The sequence below is a fragment of the Molothrus aeneus genome, chromosome 12, assembly GCF_037042795.1.
Source record: "Molothrus aeneus isolate 106 chromosome 12, BPBGC_Maene_1.0, whole genome shotgun sequence".
Taxonomy (NCBI): Eukaryota; Metazoa; Chordata; class Aves; order Passeriformes; family Icteridae; genus Molothrus; species Molothrus aeneus.
The window spans coordinates 529160-549315 of NC_089657.1; the positions used below are offsets into that span (position 1 = coordinate 529160).

Here is a 20156-nt window from a genome sequence, read left to right on the forward strand (position 1 = left end):
AAGAAGGACATGAACCCATGCACGCACTTTGAAATTATTTTTCGAACCAACGTTAGCCAGTGGAAAGTGAAGCCCCGGGTTTGTGACAGTTCTGCCCGGCCTGCCTGCACCACAGGAACCTTGGTAATTAATTTTACAGTGAAATTCTTCTCTAGAGCCATCAGAAAGGAAAAAAAATCAGCTATTTGACACTGAATGAAGACTGAATAAACAAGTTTGTACTAATAATTACTACAGAGAGCAAAGTGACCTTGAGCTTCTTTTGCCCAAATAGGGTGGAATGAGGTACATTTTCTGTGCCATAAATCATGAAAAAGCAGGCTAGAAAGAAGGGAGTTTTTCAGGTTTTTTATTCAAAAAGCTAGTAGTAAATGGTAATGCATAAACTGGCTTGTGAACTGCCAAGTTACATAACAGTGTTAATGTAAGACCACACAGTGTCCTTAGGTAATCTGTAAGACTACCGAAATCACCTCAGAATATTTCAAAACTATCAGGGTACAAGACAAAGAATAACAATTCCATCTGGTGCCTACAGGAGAACAAAACCTCTAAAGCACTTTGGTGAAACAGAACTGTGCACAAACTACATTTCTCAGTTTCAAACTCTCGGGTTTGCCATTCAGCTCTGCAGTTTATCCATGTGCATTCCTTTCTGGAGAAGACACAACGATTTTACCACGGGTCTCCCAGAATATACCAGTGAAAAACAAGGAATATTACATTTTCAATGAAGTATCTTGATAAATCTCCTGTAGAATTAAGTAGTTATTGACCAATCCGAGTATACAATGTTTCTTATGTCAGTACTAATCTTGGTTTTCTTCTGGTAAAATAAAAAAACACATGTAAATATAAAGACAGTATCCAAGGCACTTATAATTAAGGAATTTTGCCAGTTTTTAGTGTAGAGAATAACTTGAGGAATGTGTAGATAACTCCAGTACTCAGGTCTTTAGCTAAAATACTTGCTCATAATAATACATACAATGAACTGCGTACTGTACAAAAATAGAAGGGGTGAAGCCTTTGTGTAAAGCTAGGAATATATACTAGTACACAATTCCACTGAAAATAATTACATATAATTAATTTTATTTTTGTTCCCTGAACTGCACTGTGAATTGCAGCCATTTCTGCACATCAGGCCCTGTTCCCCATGCTCAGGAGGCAGCTCACCTGTCTGTAAACAGACCTACATACTCTGATAATTCTTTTGGTCCCTCATAAACCTGTTTCTCCCTAGACTGCACACAAGTGGAATATGCTAGCAACAATAAAAATAATAAATATCATAAAAACAAAAGTGATACTTGCTTAAGGGGGCTTTCACTTGATCATAAACACACCAGCATACAAGTTTCTATTTTTTCTTTTGCATGTGATCCCTGGGCCTGAGACTGAGGCTCCTACTGCTCCTACAACTAAGGGACAACCACAAGGATTCCTCTGAGAATGCCTGGTGAGTGTGGAACCATCAACCAGTCCCCTTATTAGCTTATATTTGACCCATTGCCAAAATAAATACAAAAAAATATGTTTCAAGCGTCCTATAAAAAAATCAAAGCTATTTTAAATTAAAAACTTTTCCCTAATCCAAAATATACAACAGCTACCATGTGAAACACAAAGAGAAACATTTCCATGTAAAGGACACTTAGAAAAAAATAATTCCCAAAAATACTCCTATGAAGTATTAAACATGGTCTCAGAGCTCCCAACAGTGAACTGAAAGGTTGGACTTAAATGGTGTCACATGTGTATGTGGAGGGAAGCTCAGAGGGTGGAGGAAAGTGGCTGAAGTTAGTTACCTACACCTGTGGTCAGTGCAGTCAAACTGAGATGAAGCTGTACAACGTTCTGAGACCTTGCATTAAAATCCCTCTCAGGTAATGCAGTGGCTCTGGGTGTGTGGACTAAGATGGTACAGAACAGGAGGGAGCAAACCTGCCAGCAGCTCCGAGGATTCCTGTCTGGGGAAACAGCACAGGGCGTTGCTGCCTGCCACTGCTCAGCGTTCGCTCTGGGACCGTGGTTTAATGACACCAACAGACGCCTCCTGAAACACACTGCCAATCAATCACAAATAATTATGGCACTTGGGTTTGCCATTCCTTTTCACATTGCAGATGAAAAGGCAGAAGGCATTTCTGTGCACAGAGTGGGACTGTGCATTAATCTGCTATAGAACAGGTATTTTCTGGTGCTTCTCTATGTGGTACTTCTTGTTTCCTTCAGTCAGGGCTAGTGTTCCTGATCGAAGCCTGCTACCTAATCTTAAGTGAAAGGTGCACTTTTACCATCTTTCTAATGAGGAGACAGTCCTTATTTCTTCTTCTGAGCTGGCCACTGCTAACTAATCCATCCAATTTATGATTCAAAAAGTTCAGAACTATTTAACTTGTCCTCTTCATACAGCAAAATATTTTCCATGAGCTTCTTTTTTTGATCATTTATCTGTATTTTCCAAGATGTCTCTCTGGCTGAAGCTGAAAAACAAAAAAAACCCAAATACTGAGGGAAAAAATCCATGTATTGTCTAAGAAATAGATGATAATTTTAAATTTAAGAAAAAGCAAGCAAGCAATCAACCAACCAGCCAAAACTGGCTTAGGAAAAAAATCTGATAGAAAACTGCTAAATGTTTTGTAGATTTATTAGTAAATTCATAACCAAGGAGAAAAGATTTACTCATACGTGTTTAAAAGTAGGAAGAGGAACCTAAGCAGTTCTGGAGAAAGGAGTAATTTGTCCCCATATTGTCAGAGGAGGGCATTTTACCTTGTGGAGCACACGAAGAGTCCAGGTCAGCGTTTGCCTGCACACAGGGGCCCTGTGCAGCAGCTGCTGCTGTCTCCAGGGTGCCATCGCCTCTGGCGCACGCCAGGCTTCTCTCCTGCAGCCCCTGGGCAGGCCTCCCCTGCCTGCTCCTCTCATCGCAGCCCGACGCTTCTCCTGGACTGGCACGCTTGTGGCCAGGTAACTCCTCGGTGGATTTTTCTGGAGGATTCCATATGAAACTACTGGACTCATCTGACTCGCAAGGGACCCGTGACACGTAGATGCCACACGTGTCAGGTGCCACGGCTCCCACGGAAGGCGCGCAGGGGCTGCCACTGCTCCCGGCTGCTGCCTGGGTGCTCTCCTCCTTATTGCCCACTGCTGAGGGCACGTCCACGCTCACGCTGGCTGTCTCATCATCAGTTTCTTCTGGAGTGTTCATGGAGAATCCAGAAGTGCTGCTTCCACAGATGTAATGCTCTTTTAATTTGTTTTCAGCCGTTTCCATAATTTCACGTACCTGTTTTTAACAACCAAATCTGTGAATGCGTAATAATTGTTGTACCTACCCCTGCTTACACATATTCTCCTACGTCAACACTCACAAAATAAGCAAGACATGAATGTTGTAGTTTTACACCCTGATGACAAGGAGACTTAAATCTTGGCCATGTATTTAAAATATTACCTCTGCTATGTTCGAATTCTTCTTTCTCAGGCAAAGGCAGATCACTGATGCAAAATCAACAGCCACCTCCTCCAGCAAGTGCCCTGCTTTTCTGTCTAGGTATTTGCAGCAGATTTCCTTGGCAGCCAGTTTTTCCAAATTTTTTACTTTGGAGTTTGAGCTTTCTTTTGCTGCTTGAACTTCGTCGGCAATCATATCTTTCTGTTCAAAGGAAGGAGATGCATTAGGCAAATGAACACAAGCATTTATTTTTGTCTCAATCTCTGAGGATCAGTATTGCTGTGTATTTGTCATTGGTGTTCCTCAATGCCTGGTTTACAGACTTAAAACCTTTGATAATCTCTGTTCATGCAACTGACTGAAATGTTTGTTCTCACAGGAGAGAAAAAGGCCAGTGGCTTTCTCTGCATGTGTCCAATGTCAAATTCCCTAAAGCAGGGCAAGCTCTTCCTGGCTTGTGCTCATTTATATAGGAATGGAAAAGAGCCAACACTGTGTAGAGCAGCATTCTTACGCAAGCCTTTATAGCACATGTTAAAGAAATCAGGAACGTAGGATCTTTGATTCTCTGAACCCCTCTGGACACTTCTGAATTGCTTGCAAATAGTGGGAATACTGCTGTTCTCCCCTCCAAGGCTTCAGCCAGACAAGAACTCAGGAGCACATGCCACAGAAGGAATGCAGGGGAAGGCTGCTTTCTACAGATGGTTTAAGGCATTCAGTGAGTTTGGCTGTTCCGATTGCTTGTGAAAGTGGTTCATGTAGCTCTAACCTCAGCTTGGGACACTGGTGAGGATATCAGTTCCAGGCATGAGCACAAGACAAACACCTGATAAACATCATGATGGACTCCTGCAGCTCCTGCCTACCCAGGTTTCCCCACTCACTGTGGCTTAGACCACCTCCTCCTGGCACACAGAAAATATGCAGCAGCATTTCAGCACAAAGCCTTGTCTCCTAAATATTTATTTATTTTGCAGTCTCTCCTAATGCAATTCAGGCCAGCACCCATGAGTGGGTATGTGAAATGGGAATATCTACTGTGCTTCTGTTCTAATGGCAGGCAGGCTACTAACATTAATAGAACCAGGATATGGCTCCTAAACCTCCCTTCTGCAGGACATGTAACGCAGACAGCAAATATCAAATTGTATTTAAAAAAAATTAAAATTATTTTTATGACAGAAACCCCATTCATTTGTATTGGTGTTCATTACTGCTGCTTTTTCTTACCAGGTAAATTGGGTGTCTCTCTTCATCCAGTGCCTTCATCCCAGTCAGTATCTCTGCTAAGACCTAGAAAGTATATTTGAAAGATAAAATTATTTGTTCAGAACTAACTATAATTTTAAAATTAAGTTTCTAACTGAATAAATATTGAACTTTCAGTGCATTCTGATATTATATTTTTACTTCAGATGGCTTAACAATGCCAGCTCAGGGCATTTATGAGACTTTAGATCTACCTCCAGAGCCAAGCCCAGATTTTATAGTTCAATAGATATTGCTGAAACAAAGAACAAGAAGAAAGTAAAGCTAAATGTAGATAAGAAATCATACTGAACAGAGTAACTTCCTACTTAAATGGAAACACCTGGAGATGGGTGACATCATAGACTATCAATTATTTTAGCTGAAACTATAAATGAACAGGCAATGTTTGTAGAAGTTCATGTGGTGAGTCTGCAAGAATTTTGAGCATCTAGTTTGTTTTAAGCCATCAGCAGTAATACTTTATTTACAATAAAAACCACTTTTGTTTCTTTTATTCAAAAGATTCACCTAATTTTGCCATGAACTGAGATATATTTGGAGTGTGAACAATTAAAACCAGGATTTCAACACATTATAGAGCCAGCAACTACAATATGAAATTGCCAGCAAAACAACCATATGAGGCACTTGCTCTCATATTCAATTTCTTGTCTAGAAACATCAAAAAATAAACCAGAGCATGGAAAAAAGGCAACATACCACACCACAGCTGAATATATCCACTTTTTCTGTTAACTGCCCATGTCTGACAAAATCTTCTGGCAGGTAAGTAAGAGAAGCTTGTAGGACTTTGGTTTTCATCATGGCATATTCTGATTTTTTATCAGAAGAATGCAGCCGCAGTCCAGAATGCCCAAGCTTTGGTGTAAAGTTTTCATCCAACAGGACATTTGAGCTGCGATAATGACAGACAAATAACAACATTGGTCAAATCATTATTTTATCTTGAGGCAAAGAATTAGTTTTATACTTTTAAACTTAAGCACTCCAAGTGTCCAGCATTTGGCCTCCTGCATAGCACTGAAAGGATTAAGAATGTTAGAAAGCAAGAAGGGGAAAAAACAAGCACCCAAAAATTCAAAATAATTTACTGCCATCATTTAGGAAAGAGAGACAGGTTAAACAAAAAATGGCAAAGGCCCTACAGAACAAAGGACAGCAGAAAATATTGCAAATGGATTTCCAAATTGTATAAACTTTAGCCGTGACTCTTAAAGAAATCCTTAAATTACCAGGTAACCAAGGAAGTGCTGATATGCCAAAGTACTCACCTCTTGATATTCCCATGAAGAATCCCAAAATTATGCAAATACTCCACTGCTCTGACAATTCCTAAAGAAATGCTAATGCGCATCTCCCAGGTCAGTGGAGCAGAATCATCCTGCAAGGAAAGGAGGAAAAAATTGGTGATTAATGGAATAAAACACTGTAAGCCATTGGTAGTTTAGAAAACCAAAGGCTCAGCTGAGTCCCAGTCAAACTCCAGGCAAAACTCCAAACCCCAGGAGAAGAGCTGCTGCCTTTCTGGTGCTTGCAGCCAGGGCACTGGGCACCCTTTTTTTCTGTCTGTTTCTCAGACATCAAAGAGATGCAATTGTTTTTCCTGGAATTGCGGGAGAGGACTTGCAATCACAAGTAGGTGTCAGACCCAGATTATTACTCACGTGGCACTGAAGCTTGTTTTGCAGGGAGCCATTGGGCAAGTAGGGATATATCAGACAGTGCAATCCCGTTTCCACCGAGAACCCCAGCAGCTGCAGAATGTTTATGTGACAACACCTGCAGGCACAGATCAGCAGTGATTTGCAAATGATGTAAGAGCAACACAGGAAAATACATTCCCAAGCTGGAGTAACTTCCTAAATTCAAGGCAATGGTGTGCTGCAGCTGGAGGCACATCGGGAGGCACAGCGGGAGGCGCAGCTGGAAGCACAGCTAGAAGCACAGCTGGATGCACAGCTGGATGCACAGCTGGAGGCACAGCGGGAGGTAAAGCTGGAGGTAAAGCTGGATGCACAGCTGGCGGCACAGCGGGAGGTAAAGCTGGAGGTAAAGCTGGATGCACAGCTGGCGGCACAGCGGGAGGCACAGCTGGAAGCACAGCGGGAGGCACAGCGGGAGGCACAGCGGGAGGCACAGCTGGAGGTAAAGCTGGAAGCACAGCTGGAGGCACAGCTGGCAGCACAGCTGGAGGCACAGCGGGAGGCACAGCTGGAGGCAGAGCTGGAGGCACAGTGGGAGGCACAGCTGGAGGTAAAGCTGGAAGCACAGCTGGAGGCAGAGCTGGAGGCACAGCTGGAGGTAAAGCTGGAAGCACAGCTGGCAGCACAGCTGGAGGCACAGCTGGAAGCACAGCTGGCAGCACAGCTGGAGGCACAGCACGGTCTGGGCAGGAGACAGCAGGAGGCTGACTGAGCAAGAGCCCACCCACTGCAGCAGGGGTGGGTACAGGGTGGGCACCGTGTCCTCCCCAGCCCAAGGCTGTGCCAGCCCAGCCAGCACCAGCTGTACCCCCGGGCACTCGGCTGCTGGCCCAGGGCTCCCACACAGGCAGCACGGGACCGCTTGTCCCAGCCCAGAACAGTGCCTGGAGCAGACACCCCTGTGTTTAACACCCAGCACCAGACCACGAGCAGGACATGCATCACTGCCTCTGAAAGCCAGCCACTCACCGAAAACAGATCTGCACTTCTGTATGAAAGAACCTCTGGGTGGAATCTGGGCTTGTGCATTCCAGCTGAAAATGAAAACACGCAAGAGAATGGCATTGGAAATTACTAGGACTCTGCATTTATACAGATCTGGTAGTCTCTAGATGACAAGCTAGTGCAGGAAACAGGCAAGTATCACTCATGGCTACATTAAGTCAAAGGTAACAATTAATTGGCAATTAGAACAAAAACTTGTGTAAAGACACCCCCCATCCAATCATCAATGCAGGCAGCTCTACTGCAGGCTGCTCCTGTCTATAGAGTTAATGGAACTACTCACATGAGTAAAGTATTCATCAAAGTGTGCTTTCTGAATTTAGGTTTAATTATTTACATAATTTCATTTTTACCTCCCCTCTTGTGTAGTTATTCTGATTCCTTCCCACACAATATTAAACAACACCTGCTAATGGGCAAGTCATGCTAATAACACACCCTCTTCTACAAAAAAGTGCAGTATTTACCTCTTTGAGTCTTTTGATGACAAACACCATGTTGTTCCTCTGACCTTTGTAGACATCTGCAAAAGTACCTTCACAGATTCTGTTCTTGTCACTGAAGCTGTTGGTGGCATTAGCAATTTCCCTCTGGGTCCACAGGAGACTCCCGCTAGGGAGATCAGCCATCGTCTCCTGCTGAGGAGCAGAAGAGCTGCAAGGCTACACATGTGTAGAAGAAACAAGTTTATCTCATGATAATTCATACGCTTTTTCCCTCTTTCAGTGTCATATTTTCCTTCCCACGTTTTAAGCAATCATTGTGATTGCTGAATGAAACTGTGAAAGGTACTATGCAATCACTCCTTAGGGTGTAGGTAACTCCTGTATTCATGTGTTGGGATGATGTAAAACTTTTGCACAGTAGAAGTGAAATCAGTTACCAATCTGCATTTCCACCTTTCCCAGGAAAAAGTCCGTATATTTATGTGAAGTGATGTTAGTCTGATTTACAAAAGATCTTAATCTTTATAGCCGGGTTACATATTAAGAAACAGTTGGATGAGAAAGTGGGGTCCCTCATAATGTAATTATGCTCTGGTAAACTTCATATCTACTTTTGAAGCATCTGGCCTCAGTTGCACAATAATTTGTTGCTTCCAGTGTGGCAAGTCCTAATACCAAGTATAATTACAGTCCCCCTGGAGCCTAATCATGCAGCTTTCACAACCTTAATGTGCATCCAACTTGAGGAAATAAAGCACTAACTTCTTCTCAAGAAACTCTGAAACTACTTGCACTGTGAGTCAGTCTTCCCTCCTGGCTGGTAGTCCTGGACCATGTCACTGTGGAAGAGTTTAGAGCCTCAGACAAAATAAACCTGAGAAAACAGGCCAAGAACAACCATGATGGGACTAAGGTGTGCCCTGGGATCTGGGAAACACTTTGGGGACAGGACAGATCTAGTCAGACTGTATGAAAGACGAGAGAACTGTGGGGAGGAAGGAACAGGAGACTTCATGCTGAAATCATCAGGAACATGAGGGGAATTTTTCCCACTGTGACGGTTAAGCAGCTGAACAGGGGCTCAGAGAGGTGATGGAACCTTTATCTCGGGAGATTTTCAGCCTTACACAAGGCTTTGAACAACATGACTAAATTCAATACTAGCCCAGTTTCGAGCAGAAACCACATTTTAAGTCTACCATGAAACTAAAAGAGGTATGTGGTTCTGACTAATCAGTGGTATATACTGTCCTGTCCTGCGATTGCACCAGAAATGTAACTCCTCTGTAAAATCTACATGTGAGAGTCCTTCAAACTCAGTTGCTATTTGTGGGTATGCTATCCCTTCTGAGCTATGCAGGAAATAATACCGTCAATTTTTTCCTCACTGGTCCTTCACTGGCAAAAAAGTGATTTAACCACAAGCAATCTAGCTGAAGCATTAGTACTGTATTCAGTCCAAACCCTTTGTACTGAGCTCAACGTTTTCACTACAGCAACATTTTTGTACAAGTAGAGGGATAAACTTTAGCTGAAAAAAGACAGAATGTCATAAAGGGAATTTTCCTTGTATAATCAGCGAGCACTAAGGGGATTTACCTTCACACTCGATAAAACAGGAGGATTGGACTGTAGGGAATTCAAAAGGTCTCTCGGGGGAGGTGGTGGAGCAGGGAGGGAATACAAGGCTCCTTCAGAAATAGCACCTGAAACTGAGATAACAGCATTGAAAACACACCTTAGTTTTGTGATACAACCACCTGTGACTAATGACAAAGGTCTAAGAATTATGAAGATCTGGGGTATTTTTTTTCAGCTTTCTGACCAAAGATAATCTGTGACAAGCTGTCAAACTGTGATATTCTGTGTGAAGACAGGGAGCTCTCTTCCTGGTTCTGGTTGGCAGGATGAGTGTGCAGCCCTCTCCAGCCCTGGCTGGGGACATGGAGCTCCCTGTGCTGTGCTATTGCTGCTGCAGATGCTCGCCCCAGTACGTGCTGGGTTCTCCCTTCCCTCTCCCAGCAGAGGGGCTGCTGAGCCCTGCCTGGCTCTCTGCTGGCCTGGGGTGACTGTGCATGAAGAGAGGGACACGGGGCGGACATGCATGCACTGGTGTAGTGTTTGTATGGAGCCAAGGTGGGGTCAAGGCATTCAGAGACCTGGGAATCATCCTGAGATCCCAGAGGACAGACACAGCCAAGGGGGCCAAAGGAAGGATGACCAGGAGGCTGTGTGCTGAAGTCAGGAATAAACAGGAGACAGCAGTGCTAGGAAAACAGCACTCAGCTGTGCCCATCTGGGAGACAAGGTCTTCACTGTACTATCCTGACCACAAACACACAGCAGCCACTATACAGTCATTTCATGGCAGAGCAAATCCAGAGTCCAGCACTGTACTTACTGCCTGATGGGACTGCTCCCAGGTGTGAGGAGTCTGGGGATGGCAACAAACTTAGGGCATTTTCTTTGTCTCTCCTTTTGCCTTCTGTGGGAGGTACAGATATGATCTGTTTGGGTGGCTCTGGCTCTTCTTTCTCAGGGCTGGTGATGCTAGAGGCTGATGTCCCTTCAAAACAGAGCAAAGGGGAGATAAAGATAACCAGAGAAAATAGAGTCTGACTCTAATCAGTGACCACAAAATAATCCTAATCAGGACATCAGACTTCAAATTAACATCAACATTAAAATGAACATTCAAGCAATGTATGGTATTCATTCAAGCAATTTAAATGGTATTTAAATTGAGACTATACCCATGACATTAACTTTTACTTAAAATCAACAGGAACTAATTGCTTCAAATAAATACCAGCAATGACTATTCCAGAGATGCAGAGTCTCTTACAAGAAGAAATTAGCAATAATGATATGTTTATCATTTTCTATATAACATCCTTCAGGTAATGATCTCATATCACAAACACCTCCCAGCCTAAGGAAGGCATTGAGTTCTCTGCAGTTGTCATAGGACTGAGGGGAAGATAGACAGAATTGTGTTGGGTTTAGCCAGTTAAATATTTTAGGACTATTTGCAATTGTGTGATTTTAGTGGCATTTTAGGTTCATTCCCAGGAAAAACTTTCCTATACAGGACTATTTGCGAGAAAGACTCACACTTCTACTTAGCAACAGAAAAAAACAAACCAAAGACAATCTAGGGAAAACAAAAAATGGTCAAAGCTCAAAACTTATTGATATATAAGGAAAGTTTAAAGGATGCATTATTGATTCACTTCAGCTCCAACAGATCCTGTGCTGTACACAGTTCGGCAAAACCTCAGAGTCAGGCCTGAAAAAGCAACGTGAAGTCTGACTGAAAGAAGTGCAAAGATACAGTGTAATACAGGAAATTAAAGCCATGTACACCTGAGGGGGGATTATTCAGATGAGATTAGGCTACAGTTAGGATGGGAAGAAATACAGTACAAAAGTTCAGGATGCTGTGATATATGAGGTTGTCAAAATCTCCAAAGCAGGTGAATTCTTATCTCTTAAAATGCTCTTAAAAGTGAGGTTGAAAAGGAGCCTGAAAATGCCCAGAGTGCACTAGGGGTGATATAAGGGCTTTCTACTCCCTGATAACATTTTCCTGGTTGTAGTTTTAAACTTTTATATGGCACCTTTTATCAGCAATACATTTAACATTTTCTTAAAAATCCAAATTAATGTTTTATACCTTATACAGAAAAAACATAAGCACAAATATTATTACATGGTGGTTCTTATCCTGCTGTTCTAAGAGCTTTGGTGATCTTAGAATCAAATGTGCCAGGCCTCTGTTTGCATCTGAAACCAGACCACAGCTTTGTGTTCTTTTACTTGTACAAACAAAGGCCAGGAGTACCTGGAACAAGCAGGAAACCCAGTGTTTGTTGTGTAATCTGGGCTACTGGTATGAACCATGAGCCAGTGACTGTGGGAGAGAAGCCAAGCACGCTCAGGCTCTGGGGCTGAAGAACAGCAGGGCATGAAGAGCCACAATGGCAGAAATGGGCATGCTCTTTTGAGGTTTCCATCTACTCTCTTCAATGCCACCTCTGAACTCAGCTCTGAATGAAACCAGGTCTGAAAACTAAAACTCAGAACACTCAGGTATTTTTGTTACTGTGTTAGAATGCTATAAAATCCCAAATTTTACAGGGTTTTAGGATTAGCTGTCAAACAGTCTGCAGGCCTTGAGTCAAACCTGACAGTCCCTTCATTCTGCAGGTAAGTCCCTGTATTGTTTTTTTCCTCACATGGTTTAACCTAGAAGCCTCAGAACTTAGCATCACTTCCCTTATTCAACCTACTTTTCAGGGTTTTTTATGACTTTTGCAACTTCCTGCATGTCAGACAAACAGGGCAGCACTGCAGCTAAGGAACTGACACAGAAAACATCATTATGGGCATTCAGAAGTGGGACTAGAGAGCACAAAAAACTCTTGAATGGATGTAGAACTCTTTGGGAAGTAATCTGCCAGCAAAAGATCTCCCTTTGTGCTGTGTCTGATTCCTTTAAGTAGGAATGAATTGAACTGTGGTCATGTAAGGACCACTTAGTTTTCTGAAGTGCCCAACAGAACAAGCAACATGTCCTCTGTATCTGCCCAAGAGGGATTACCTGAGTACACAGAGAAAAGCTCAAAAAAAAAAAAAAGTAACTGACAGCAGCATAAGGGAAAGCAGGTAATGCCCTGTCATACCTGTGCCAGGTGCAAATTGTGCAAGCCATGGCCATACTGACACACCTCAGGGAGCAAAGCAGACCCAGAGAGGGATGGCGAGTGTTTCCCTGCAGGGATGGTGATTGGTTTTGTCTGTGCTGTGTCTGTGTTTCAGGGCTAACTGCTGGAACCTGCTCTTGGACTGGAAGCAATCCTGGCAGGGGCTGCAACATGCCATTTCTCAGGTTGTGATCCAGGCCACAGGACCAGGCCTGAAGGGCAGGGACTCTTTGTGCAGCCTCTGGTTCCGAAATCCTGTCTGATGTATAAAAGCACCAGCCCTGGTTTGGCCACAGCTCATCTTCCTGGCACTTCTTGAAGGGTCCAAGATGGGCACCACAAAGATGGGGTGATGAGCTGTGGGGACCCATGAGTCTACCTGTGTACCTCTTCACTCACACCACCAATTCTACCCGAGTGAGCAGGGAATCACAATCAGTGGAGACATTTTAGAATTTGACACAGGATGTGACTTCTAACAAAAAGCTTCTTCAGCTAGCAAGGAAGACATCCTAGGCCTGGGTGCTGTGAGGAGCAGCACAGAGCCGTGGGAGGAAGGGGCAGCTACTCACAGTCCAGGATGACCTGAGCTGCTCGGTAAAGCTGCAGCCCTTGCAGCAGGTCCAGGAGCTGCTGCACTGTCGCCAGCCTCACTCCCCACCACCACATGAGCTCCCTCGTGATGCTGATCCCTGTCTTCTCCATGCACTTGATTTTCCGTAGCTCTGTTTGATCAGTGATCACATAGGAGGCTGGTGGGAGAGAATGGATATTTCTGATTAAAAATATTAGAATAAAACAGGCAAAGGCAAGCAGGGCAGGCTAAGGTGTGAGACACAGTTTGCTTTTGCATTTGTATATCTTTAAAAGAAAGGATCACAATAAATTACCTACGTGGACATGAAGAAATTTCTGTTCCTAAAGTAAGATATCCCTTTTCCCCCTTCAACTATTCTGGAAAAAATTTTGTTCTATCAGAGACACTTGAAGACCCACTCATACTTTTCAGCGTATTTTCCCTGTAATCTTTCTCCTTAATACTTTGTACCAAAGTAAGGTTAGATTAAATTCCTGGGGTGATTCTCCCAAAACAGGGGACAGCAGTCAGTGGAGTGGCTGCACTGCCACTTGCATTCCTAAATCCCTGTGCTGTGGTGAGCCAAGCAAGAACTGGATCACCCGGGTGTTAGCTACACTCCGATAAAGCTATCAGGGAAATGCAGCTAGTTTTAGATCCTGTGCCAAAGCTGACCCTACACAATGTGTCCCAGTTCCTGACCATGCCCGTCACCTCACTGTATTCGTCCCAGCTCACTTACCCAGACAAAACCCCCGTCCCCTGGTGAGTCCCCAGCTCCCCCCCACACACCCAGAGCTGGAGTCTCAGGGGGCTGTGCCTGAAGGGAAAAGGCCAGGGGCTGGGGTGCTCGTGTGGAGACAAAGATCCCCGAGTTCTCACCACGGCTGGCTTTGGAAAGACATCGGAAATACAGCTTTATGCATCTGAAGGTAGTGGAGATGAATCCCACTCTACATCAGGAAGTTTAACGTGGGTAAGAGCTTATTCAGCACACAGTTAGGGACGTCATGTCAAATAAAGGAAAGCAGGTACTAAGAAAAGATTCAGCGTAGAATTGTTTGCACAGGGATATAGAAAAAAGAGTAAATAACTCAGGGACTATATTTTCTATACTTACTGACTGCACACAGCCAGGACGGAGAAAAACAGGGGCACAAAGTATGAGGGAATACAGATGAAGAGAAAGAGGAAATTAAAAAACCAGAACATCTGAGCACATGTGAGGGACGTTGTGGAAACAGGCAGTGAGAAGTGGCAGGAGATACAGAGTGACTGGAGAGGGAAGTGCGAAACATTGGGGAGAGTGAGAGGAAGGAGCCTGGCTGCCCAGGAAAGGCCAAGGAGCCACACAAGTCTGGCATTCCAGCTGTGTTTGAGAAGCAAAGCCAGACTGGTGCCCGGGAATTCCCTGCTGACAGGACGTGCCCTGCCGAGCGCTGGGAAGCGCGGGGGGACAGCGCGTCCCCAAGGCGCTGCTGTCCCTGCGCCAGCCCCGCTGCGCCGTGCCCCTCACCGAACCGCATCCAGTCGTAGTCGCTCAGGCAGTCCATCTTCTGGCAGAAGTCCTCCAGCACCCAGGCGGGCATGCTGTGGATGTAGAGCGCCGGGGCCGGGCCGGCCCTGGCGGCGAGGGCTGGCTGCTGCAGGGCCATGCCCGCGCCGTGCCGGTCCCGGGGCCGCTCCGGACAGCCCCTGCTCCCCGCCGCGGCCATCAGCAGCGCATGCTGCGCGCCGGGGCACGGCCCGCGGCACGGGCAGCTCTCCGGCCTCTCCTGCGTTCCCCCCGAGCCTTCTCTTCTCCGCCGCTGCCCTCCCAGCCTGTCCCAGCCCGCCCCAGCCCGGCAGGCGCGCTCGCTGCCCGGGAAAGAGCCCGCGACGCTGCCCGCGATCCCCGGCGCGCTCCGGGGCTGCTTCCTGCTCCGGCTGACGTCAGGCCCCGGCCCCAGATGCAAATCAGATTTTCCTTTCCAGGAGCGGTCATTGCTCCAGCGCGGTTGCCTAATTACGAGTGCCGGAAGCGGGAGCCGTTTTCCCGGGCCTTGCGCAGAGCCGGCGGCTCGGCCCAGCGGGATGGGCCCGGCCGTGGAGCCGCGACCCCGGGCGCTGTGCCCGCCGCGACCCCGGGAGCCCGGCTGGCCCTGGAGGGCGGCTGCGAGCACAGCAGCGTGCGGGGCCCTCCGCTGGGCAGCGAGACACGCGTCCCGCAGTGCCTGCAGAGGAACGGGCACCGCCGGGGAAGCTGCTCAGCCGCTCCAGGGACCCTCCGGCCGGGGCTCGCCCTCACGGCAGCGCACCGGAGCCCACCCGTTACAGTCCGCGGTACGGTACGATAGGCAAGGAGCGAGAGCTAAAGAACACCAGGAGCGGTCACAGGGCTGGCCGCTTGGCAGGGGTTAGGTTTAAAATATGTTCTTAAAGTCAACAGTTTTTTCTTTTTTTTTGTTTAACCTGATTTTGATAAAAACGTATAATTAATTAATTTGCCAGTGTAAATATTACTAATACTTCTGGGAAAAAGGAGAGCCTTCCTGCCATACTGCTGCTGCTAGAGACTGCCAGCAGATACAAAAGTGTAACCGTCTGTCTTCTGGTCTTGTTCATACTTAGCCCTAGGTCTAAATTTGTATGAATTGAAAGAAATGCTGTAAGTTTTGACAGCTTTTAATTCACCATTTCTTTGTACTCTGCATATATGTTACAGTACAGCTTACTCTTGTTTTCAAACTTTGAAACTTTTGCAGTTTTCTACACTCCTGGCCTCAGAAATCATTAACTTCTTAGCTCTGCTGTGACAATGAAAAACTGAAAAATGCAATATTGCTGTAGCTATAAGATCAAAGAATGGCAAAAAATGAACAAAACTACCAAAAGTGTATTTAAAATATGACAACTCGAAGACTGCCTTGGGATAAGCTGTTTTATCAGTAGTACCAGTTCAACAATAATAGTTGCATTTATGGGGTTTTCCCCTCCCTTTCCCCTGCTTACTGTCCCTCTGACACACACCTAAATGCTCTGAAAGTGATGCAATATGAGACTGAAATTGTGTTGCAAAGAACTATGTAAAAGTAGGAAGAAAATACTTCTTCTCCTTAGGTACTGGAAAAACTTGTGAAACCATTTGAACTATTTGCCCCGGCTGGAAACAAGGGGAAAGACCACATCCAACCGCGTGTATGGCTTCGGTTCTGCTCCGACTGTCACAAGTAATGCAGGGTCTTCCTGGGGAACTGAAGTCGACTGAATAGAGGCTGAAACAATGCTGTATGTGCCTGCTCTTAGGCCTTCCCTTTCCGTGCTGTGGGCAGACTCTGCAGTGCTGGGTGCTGTGCCCGGGGCTGCGGTGTCAGCAGCGTTTCTTGCCCGGGGTTTCTCCGGTTTGGCGCCTCCCGCACAGCACAGCCGCTCCCGGGGCTGCCCACCGGCTCTCTCTGCTGCTCCCGGGGTGGCCAACGAGGCCGTGCTGGACCGACTGAAACCGCCCCGGGCTAACGCAGCCGCCACAAGTAAATGAGGGCTTAGCTCGTTACTAACCCATCTGAGTAACTGCTAGGAGACTGCATTTCCCAGTGTTCATGGGTTAAAGCCGCCTGGGGTTTCTCCAGTCCTTTATTTTGATCCAAAGGAGCACTCCAGAACAGAAAAATACTCTGTTCTGTACTCAGAAAAGTACTCAGAAAAACTCTAATAAGAAACACAAGAAATCACAGACCCTGCTCAACTCAGAAATACCCAGAAGGTGTGTGCCATGTACAGACTGTTAAACCCAACCCCTGACACCAACTAGGTTACAGGAAAAGCTGCAGCCAGGCAGGTCGGCGATGGTGCCATGCTAACTGCAGTGCACAGCCCCACAGACAGCAGGGGGAACCTGCTCTCACGAATGGTCAGGAGCAGGGAACAGCACTCTCCGAGCCTCAGGCTCCCTGGGGCACTGACCCAAGTCTGCTCCAGAGCCCTGCATGGGCTCACCTTCCCCTCAGAGATCTGTGAGAGGTGCTGAGAGCAGAACTGCACAGCAGCCCCGTTCCTGCCCAGACGCTGCCTGAAGCTGTGCTGAGAGCTCATGAGAGCCACAGCACAGCCCTGCAGCAATGGGCTGGGCAGGCTGTACAGTCCAAAGTGTCTGTTTACTGCCCAACCACAGCGACTGTCAGAGTATCATCAGTAGCTGTATGAACAGAATACAAACACAGAGGCACTGGAGACTTACCTGACAGAATTACACTCAGAAAGCTAGCATGCATTTCCATTTTTATGTCAAAGATCAATTTCTTCAAATATATAAGAGAAACACGTTTACAAATAGGGAGACATTGCATACTTACTAAATACATTGAGATTCTCGGTTTCACAGCTACTCTCAAAATGTACAACTGGAGGGAAACATATTCACAGAAATAACCTGTTTTAATTAATCTAACCAATCTGTTTCTAACCTGAGCTGCACCACATCTTGCTTGATGGACAATTAATGGAACACTAAACTACAATGCTTTAAACTCTCTGTGTTCACACCAGAGCACATTCCACTGAGATGTGGGGAACAGAATACAGGCAAAGAAATATCATCTCTCCTTCTCCAGCCTGTCGTAAGCATGGCCCTGTTTGTGAGCTGGCTGTGTGAGCCAATACAGCTCCCATTGATCCTGAGAAGACACAGGCAGCTGGAGAGGCCCACGCTCCCTGAAAAGGCCTCCTACTACAACCTGGACTACAGCACTGTGAGGGGAAAAGACAGAACTTAAAGCATCTACCTCCTGTGAACCCTGCACAGGCTGCTGGGGAAGCAGCTGAGGGGGACAAGGGTGTTCAAAAACGAGGGTCTGGTCTGTGTGGCTGAGATCAGCCAGACAAGAACCCTATGACAAAGGCAAATAAGGCATTTGAGGTATGATGACAGTAAAAACATGTCAGACCTAGAGCAGATAGTACATGGCTTTGTACGTGGAAAGGTTAGAGGCAGAATAACCTGCAAGCATTTACACATCATCTTTCCAGCAAGGTAACGTTTGTCAGACCCTCAGGCACTGCTAGAAAACAAACCTCATGTACAAACCCCTCATGCTCTGTGACCCACAGACACACTGAGGCAACATGTGAAAGGGAAATTCCATCAAAACAAATTACTCAAACAAAACCCATGACACTTACAACCATTAGTCTGGGCTAAATTAATCCTTGGTGTGATTTACTTTCTAATACAATGAAAATTACTTTGTATGAATATTTTCCATTTAGCTGCCCTGATCTTACCCTACAGTTTGCAATACCTGCAATGAAGAAATTAACTGAACCATCAGAACCCAGCATGCCTCCCAGTGCTGTTCAGTCTCTGGGATTTGACTGTCACCAAAGTTATTGAGTTTATGTTTCAAAACATTAAACAGAGGCATCAGTTGGTGTGTGTCCTGGCAACTCTCGCTGCTCACTCAGTGGTTTGCAATGAGGAGCCTGAAGTGAGTAATCCTGTATTCCACAATTTAGTTCCTCAGTGCTTCATTCCTCTCCAGAGAAAGCCGCTGAAGATCCTTCCAAATGTCAGGATGATCCTCCAGCTCGTCGTATAACGACTGAACAATGTCCAGTTTCCTGTAGTCCATGGGGCTGACCAGGCTGCGCACAACCTGCAGACACCTCTCCTTCAGGGTGAACACTGCAGTCAGACACAAGCACAACACAGCCTCGTCACGAGGGCTCCCAGCTGCTGCTCCAATGCCAACAGTGCTGCTCTGAGCCTGTGAGCACAGCCTGCAGCAGTGACCCACCACAGGCTGGGCTCCCCAGACACGAGATAGATGTGGTTCTGCCATGAGGCACCTACAAAAACCCCTCAGAGACCCCTTGAAAAGAGAGCTCTGCCACTAGCTCCATCCAATACAACAGTTCTACCTACAACCCCTCACCACCTCTTCCAGTGTCTGAACAGGTTTAATTTCATGAGGATCTGACTTCTCAGTAATCCTAACAGGTCCAGAGAGACCAAGTTCAGAATTCCCTGGAGCATGTGTCGTCCTGTCCCTTACCTGGCAGTGTGATGTCAGCTTTGGTCACATTGGGGGCTGCCACGAACAGCTCCTGCTGGTTGACGAGCAGCCCGTCATAGGTCCCTGCATCCCGGAACAGCCAGAGGTGCCCTGGCAGGGAACAAGGTGGGAATGCGCCAATTACATAAGGTTTTAATGAGCGCCTCTGAGGGGCATCTGATCGCAAGGGACCAAGCTCTCCAGCTTAGCCCTGTGTGCACAGGGCACTACCACTGCCCCAGTCACTGGTAGGAATGGGGAGGGGAGACGAAAAAGGGGAAAAGGAAAGGAAAAAAGGAAAGGAAAGGGAAAAAAGGGAAAAGGAAAAGAAAGAAGAGCAAAGGAAACGGAGAGAGAAAAGGGGAAAAGGAAAGAGTGGAAGACGGAAAAAAGGGAAGAGAAAGGAAAAAGGGGGTGGTGGGACGGCAAAAGGGTAAATTCCACCGCCACCAGCTCACCCAGCCGGGCCCCGCGGGCCCAAGCCCGTCCCGTCCCGCCGTACCCACCCCGGTAGCTGCGCATGACGCGCCCGCTGCGCGGCTGCAGCACCGGGTAGCAGCGCGGCCGGCCCTCGAAGTCCAGCCAGACGGGCAGCACGCAGCGGGGGCTGTGGTTGTTGAACACGACCTCGGAGAGCTCCCGCGTGTTGACCGAGCGCAGCGCGGACCCGGACCCAGCCTCGGGCCCAGCCCCGCCCGGGCGCCCCGGGTCTGGCGGCGACATCGCGGCCCCGACCCGCCGCGCGCAGGCGCCAGGGGGCGGCACCGAGGGAGGCCCCACCCACCTGCAGGCACCGCCCCTCGCGCATGCGCTCTGGGGGCGGGGCACGGTGTGAGGGGAGCCGGCGCACGGAGCCGCCAAACCCTCATTTTAACAACTAGACGGAAAACAGCAACGGGCGCTTGGAACGCGAGTCGTCACTGAGAGCTGTGAGGTCTTTGTCGTG

At 46.7% G+C, this 20156-nt stretch overlaps 2 protein-coding genes across 2 annotated transcripts; both read right to left on the reverse strand.

Moving 5' to 3' along the window:
- Window positions 1-332: 332 nt before the first annotated feature.
- On the reverse strand, window positions 333-14896 carry IRAK2 (interleukin 1 receptor associated kinase 2). Its single transcript, XM_066558042.1, has 13 exons — window positions 14698-14896; window positions 13177-13356; window positions 10300-10464; window positions 9498-9610; window positions 7920-8114; window positions 7417-7481; window positions 6409-6523; window positions 6016-6125; window positions 5444-5639; window positions 4703-4765; window positions 3470-3670; window positions 2782-3301; window positions 333-2489 (listed from the first exon to the last, which is right to left on the reverse strand). The coding sequence occupies exons 1-13, from the start codon at window positions 14894-14896 to the stop codon at window positions 2371-2373; spliced, it is 2241 nt and encodes a 746-aa protein (XP_066414139.1). The 3' UTR covers window positions 333-2370.
- Window positions 14897-17426: 2530 nt separating this feature from the next.
- Window positions 17427-19933, reverse strand: VHL (von Hippel-Lindau tumor suppressor). The gene is made up of 3 exons (XM_066557955.1): window positions 19717-19933; window positions 19211-19321; window positions 17427-18840 (listed from the first exon to the last, which is right to left on the reverse strand). Exons 1-3 carry the CDS (start codon window positions 19931-19933, stop codon window positions 18668-18670), a joined length of 501 nt encoding a protein of 166 aa, XP_066414052.1. The 3' UTR covers window positions 17427-18667.
- Between the last annotated feature and the right edge of the window lie 223 nt (window positions 19934-20156).

Excerpts from the sequence above, each read along its gene's own strand:
- IRAK2 (XM_066558042.1), bottom strand. The coding sequence starts at position 14,896 with ATGGCCGCGGCGGGGAGCAGGGGCTGTCCGGAGCGGCCCCGGGACCGG. Across the intron at positions 3,671-4,702 it reads AGAGACACCCAATTTACCTG|AAAGATATGATTGCCGACGA; the intron begins GTAAGAAAAAGC and ends TCCTTTGAACAG. Across the intron at positions 2,490-2,781 it reads CTCTTCGTGTGCTCCACAAG|CTTCAGCCAGAGAGACATCT; the intron begins GTAAAATGCCCT and ends TTTGTTTTTCAG.
- VHL (XM_066557955.1), bottom strand. The coding sequence starts at position 19,933 with ATGTCGCCGCCAGACCCGGGGCGCCCGGGCGGGGCTGGGCCCGAGGCT. Across the intron at positions 19,322-19,716 it reads CGTCATGCGCAGCTACCGGG|GGCACCTCTGGCTGTTCCGG; the intron begins GTGGGTACGGCG and ends GTTCCCTGCCAG. Across the intron at positions 18,841-19,210 it reads AGCTGACATCACACTGCCAG|TGTTCACCCTGAAGGAGAGG; the intron begins GTAAGGGACAGG and ends GTCTGACTGCAG.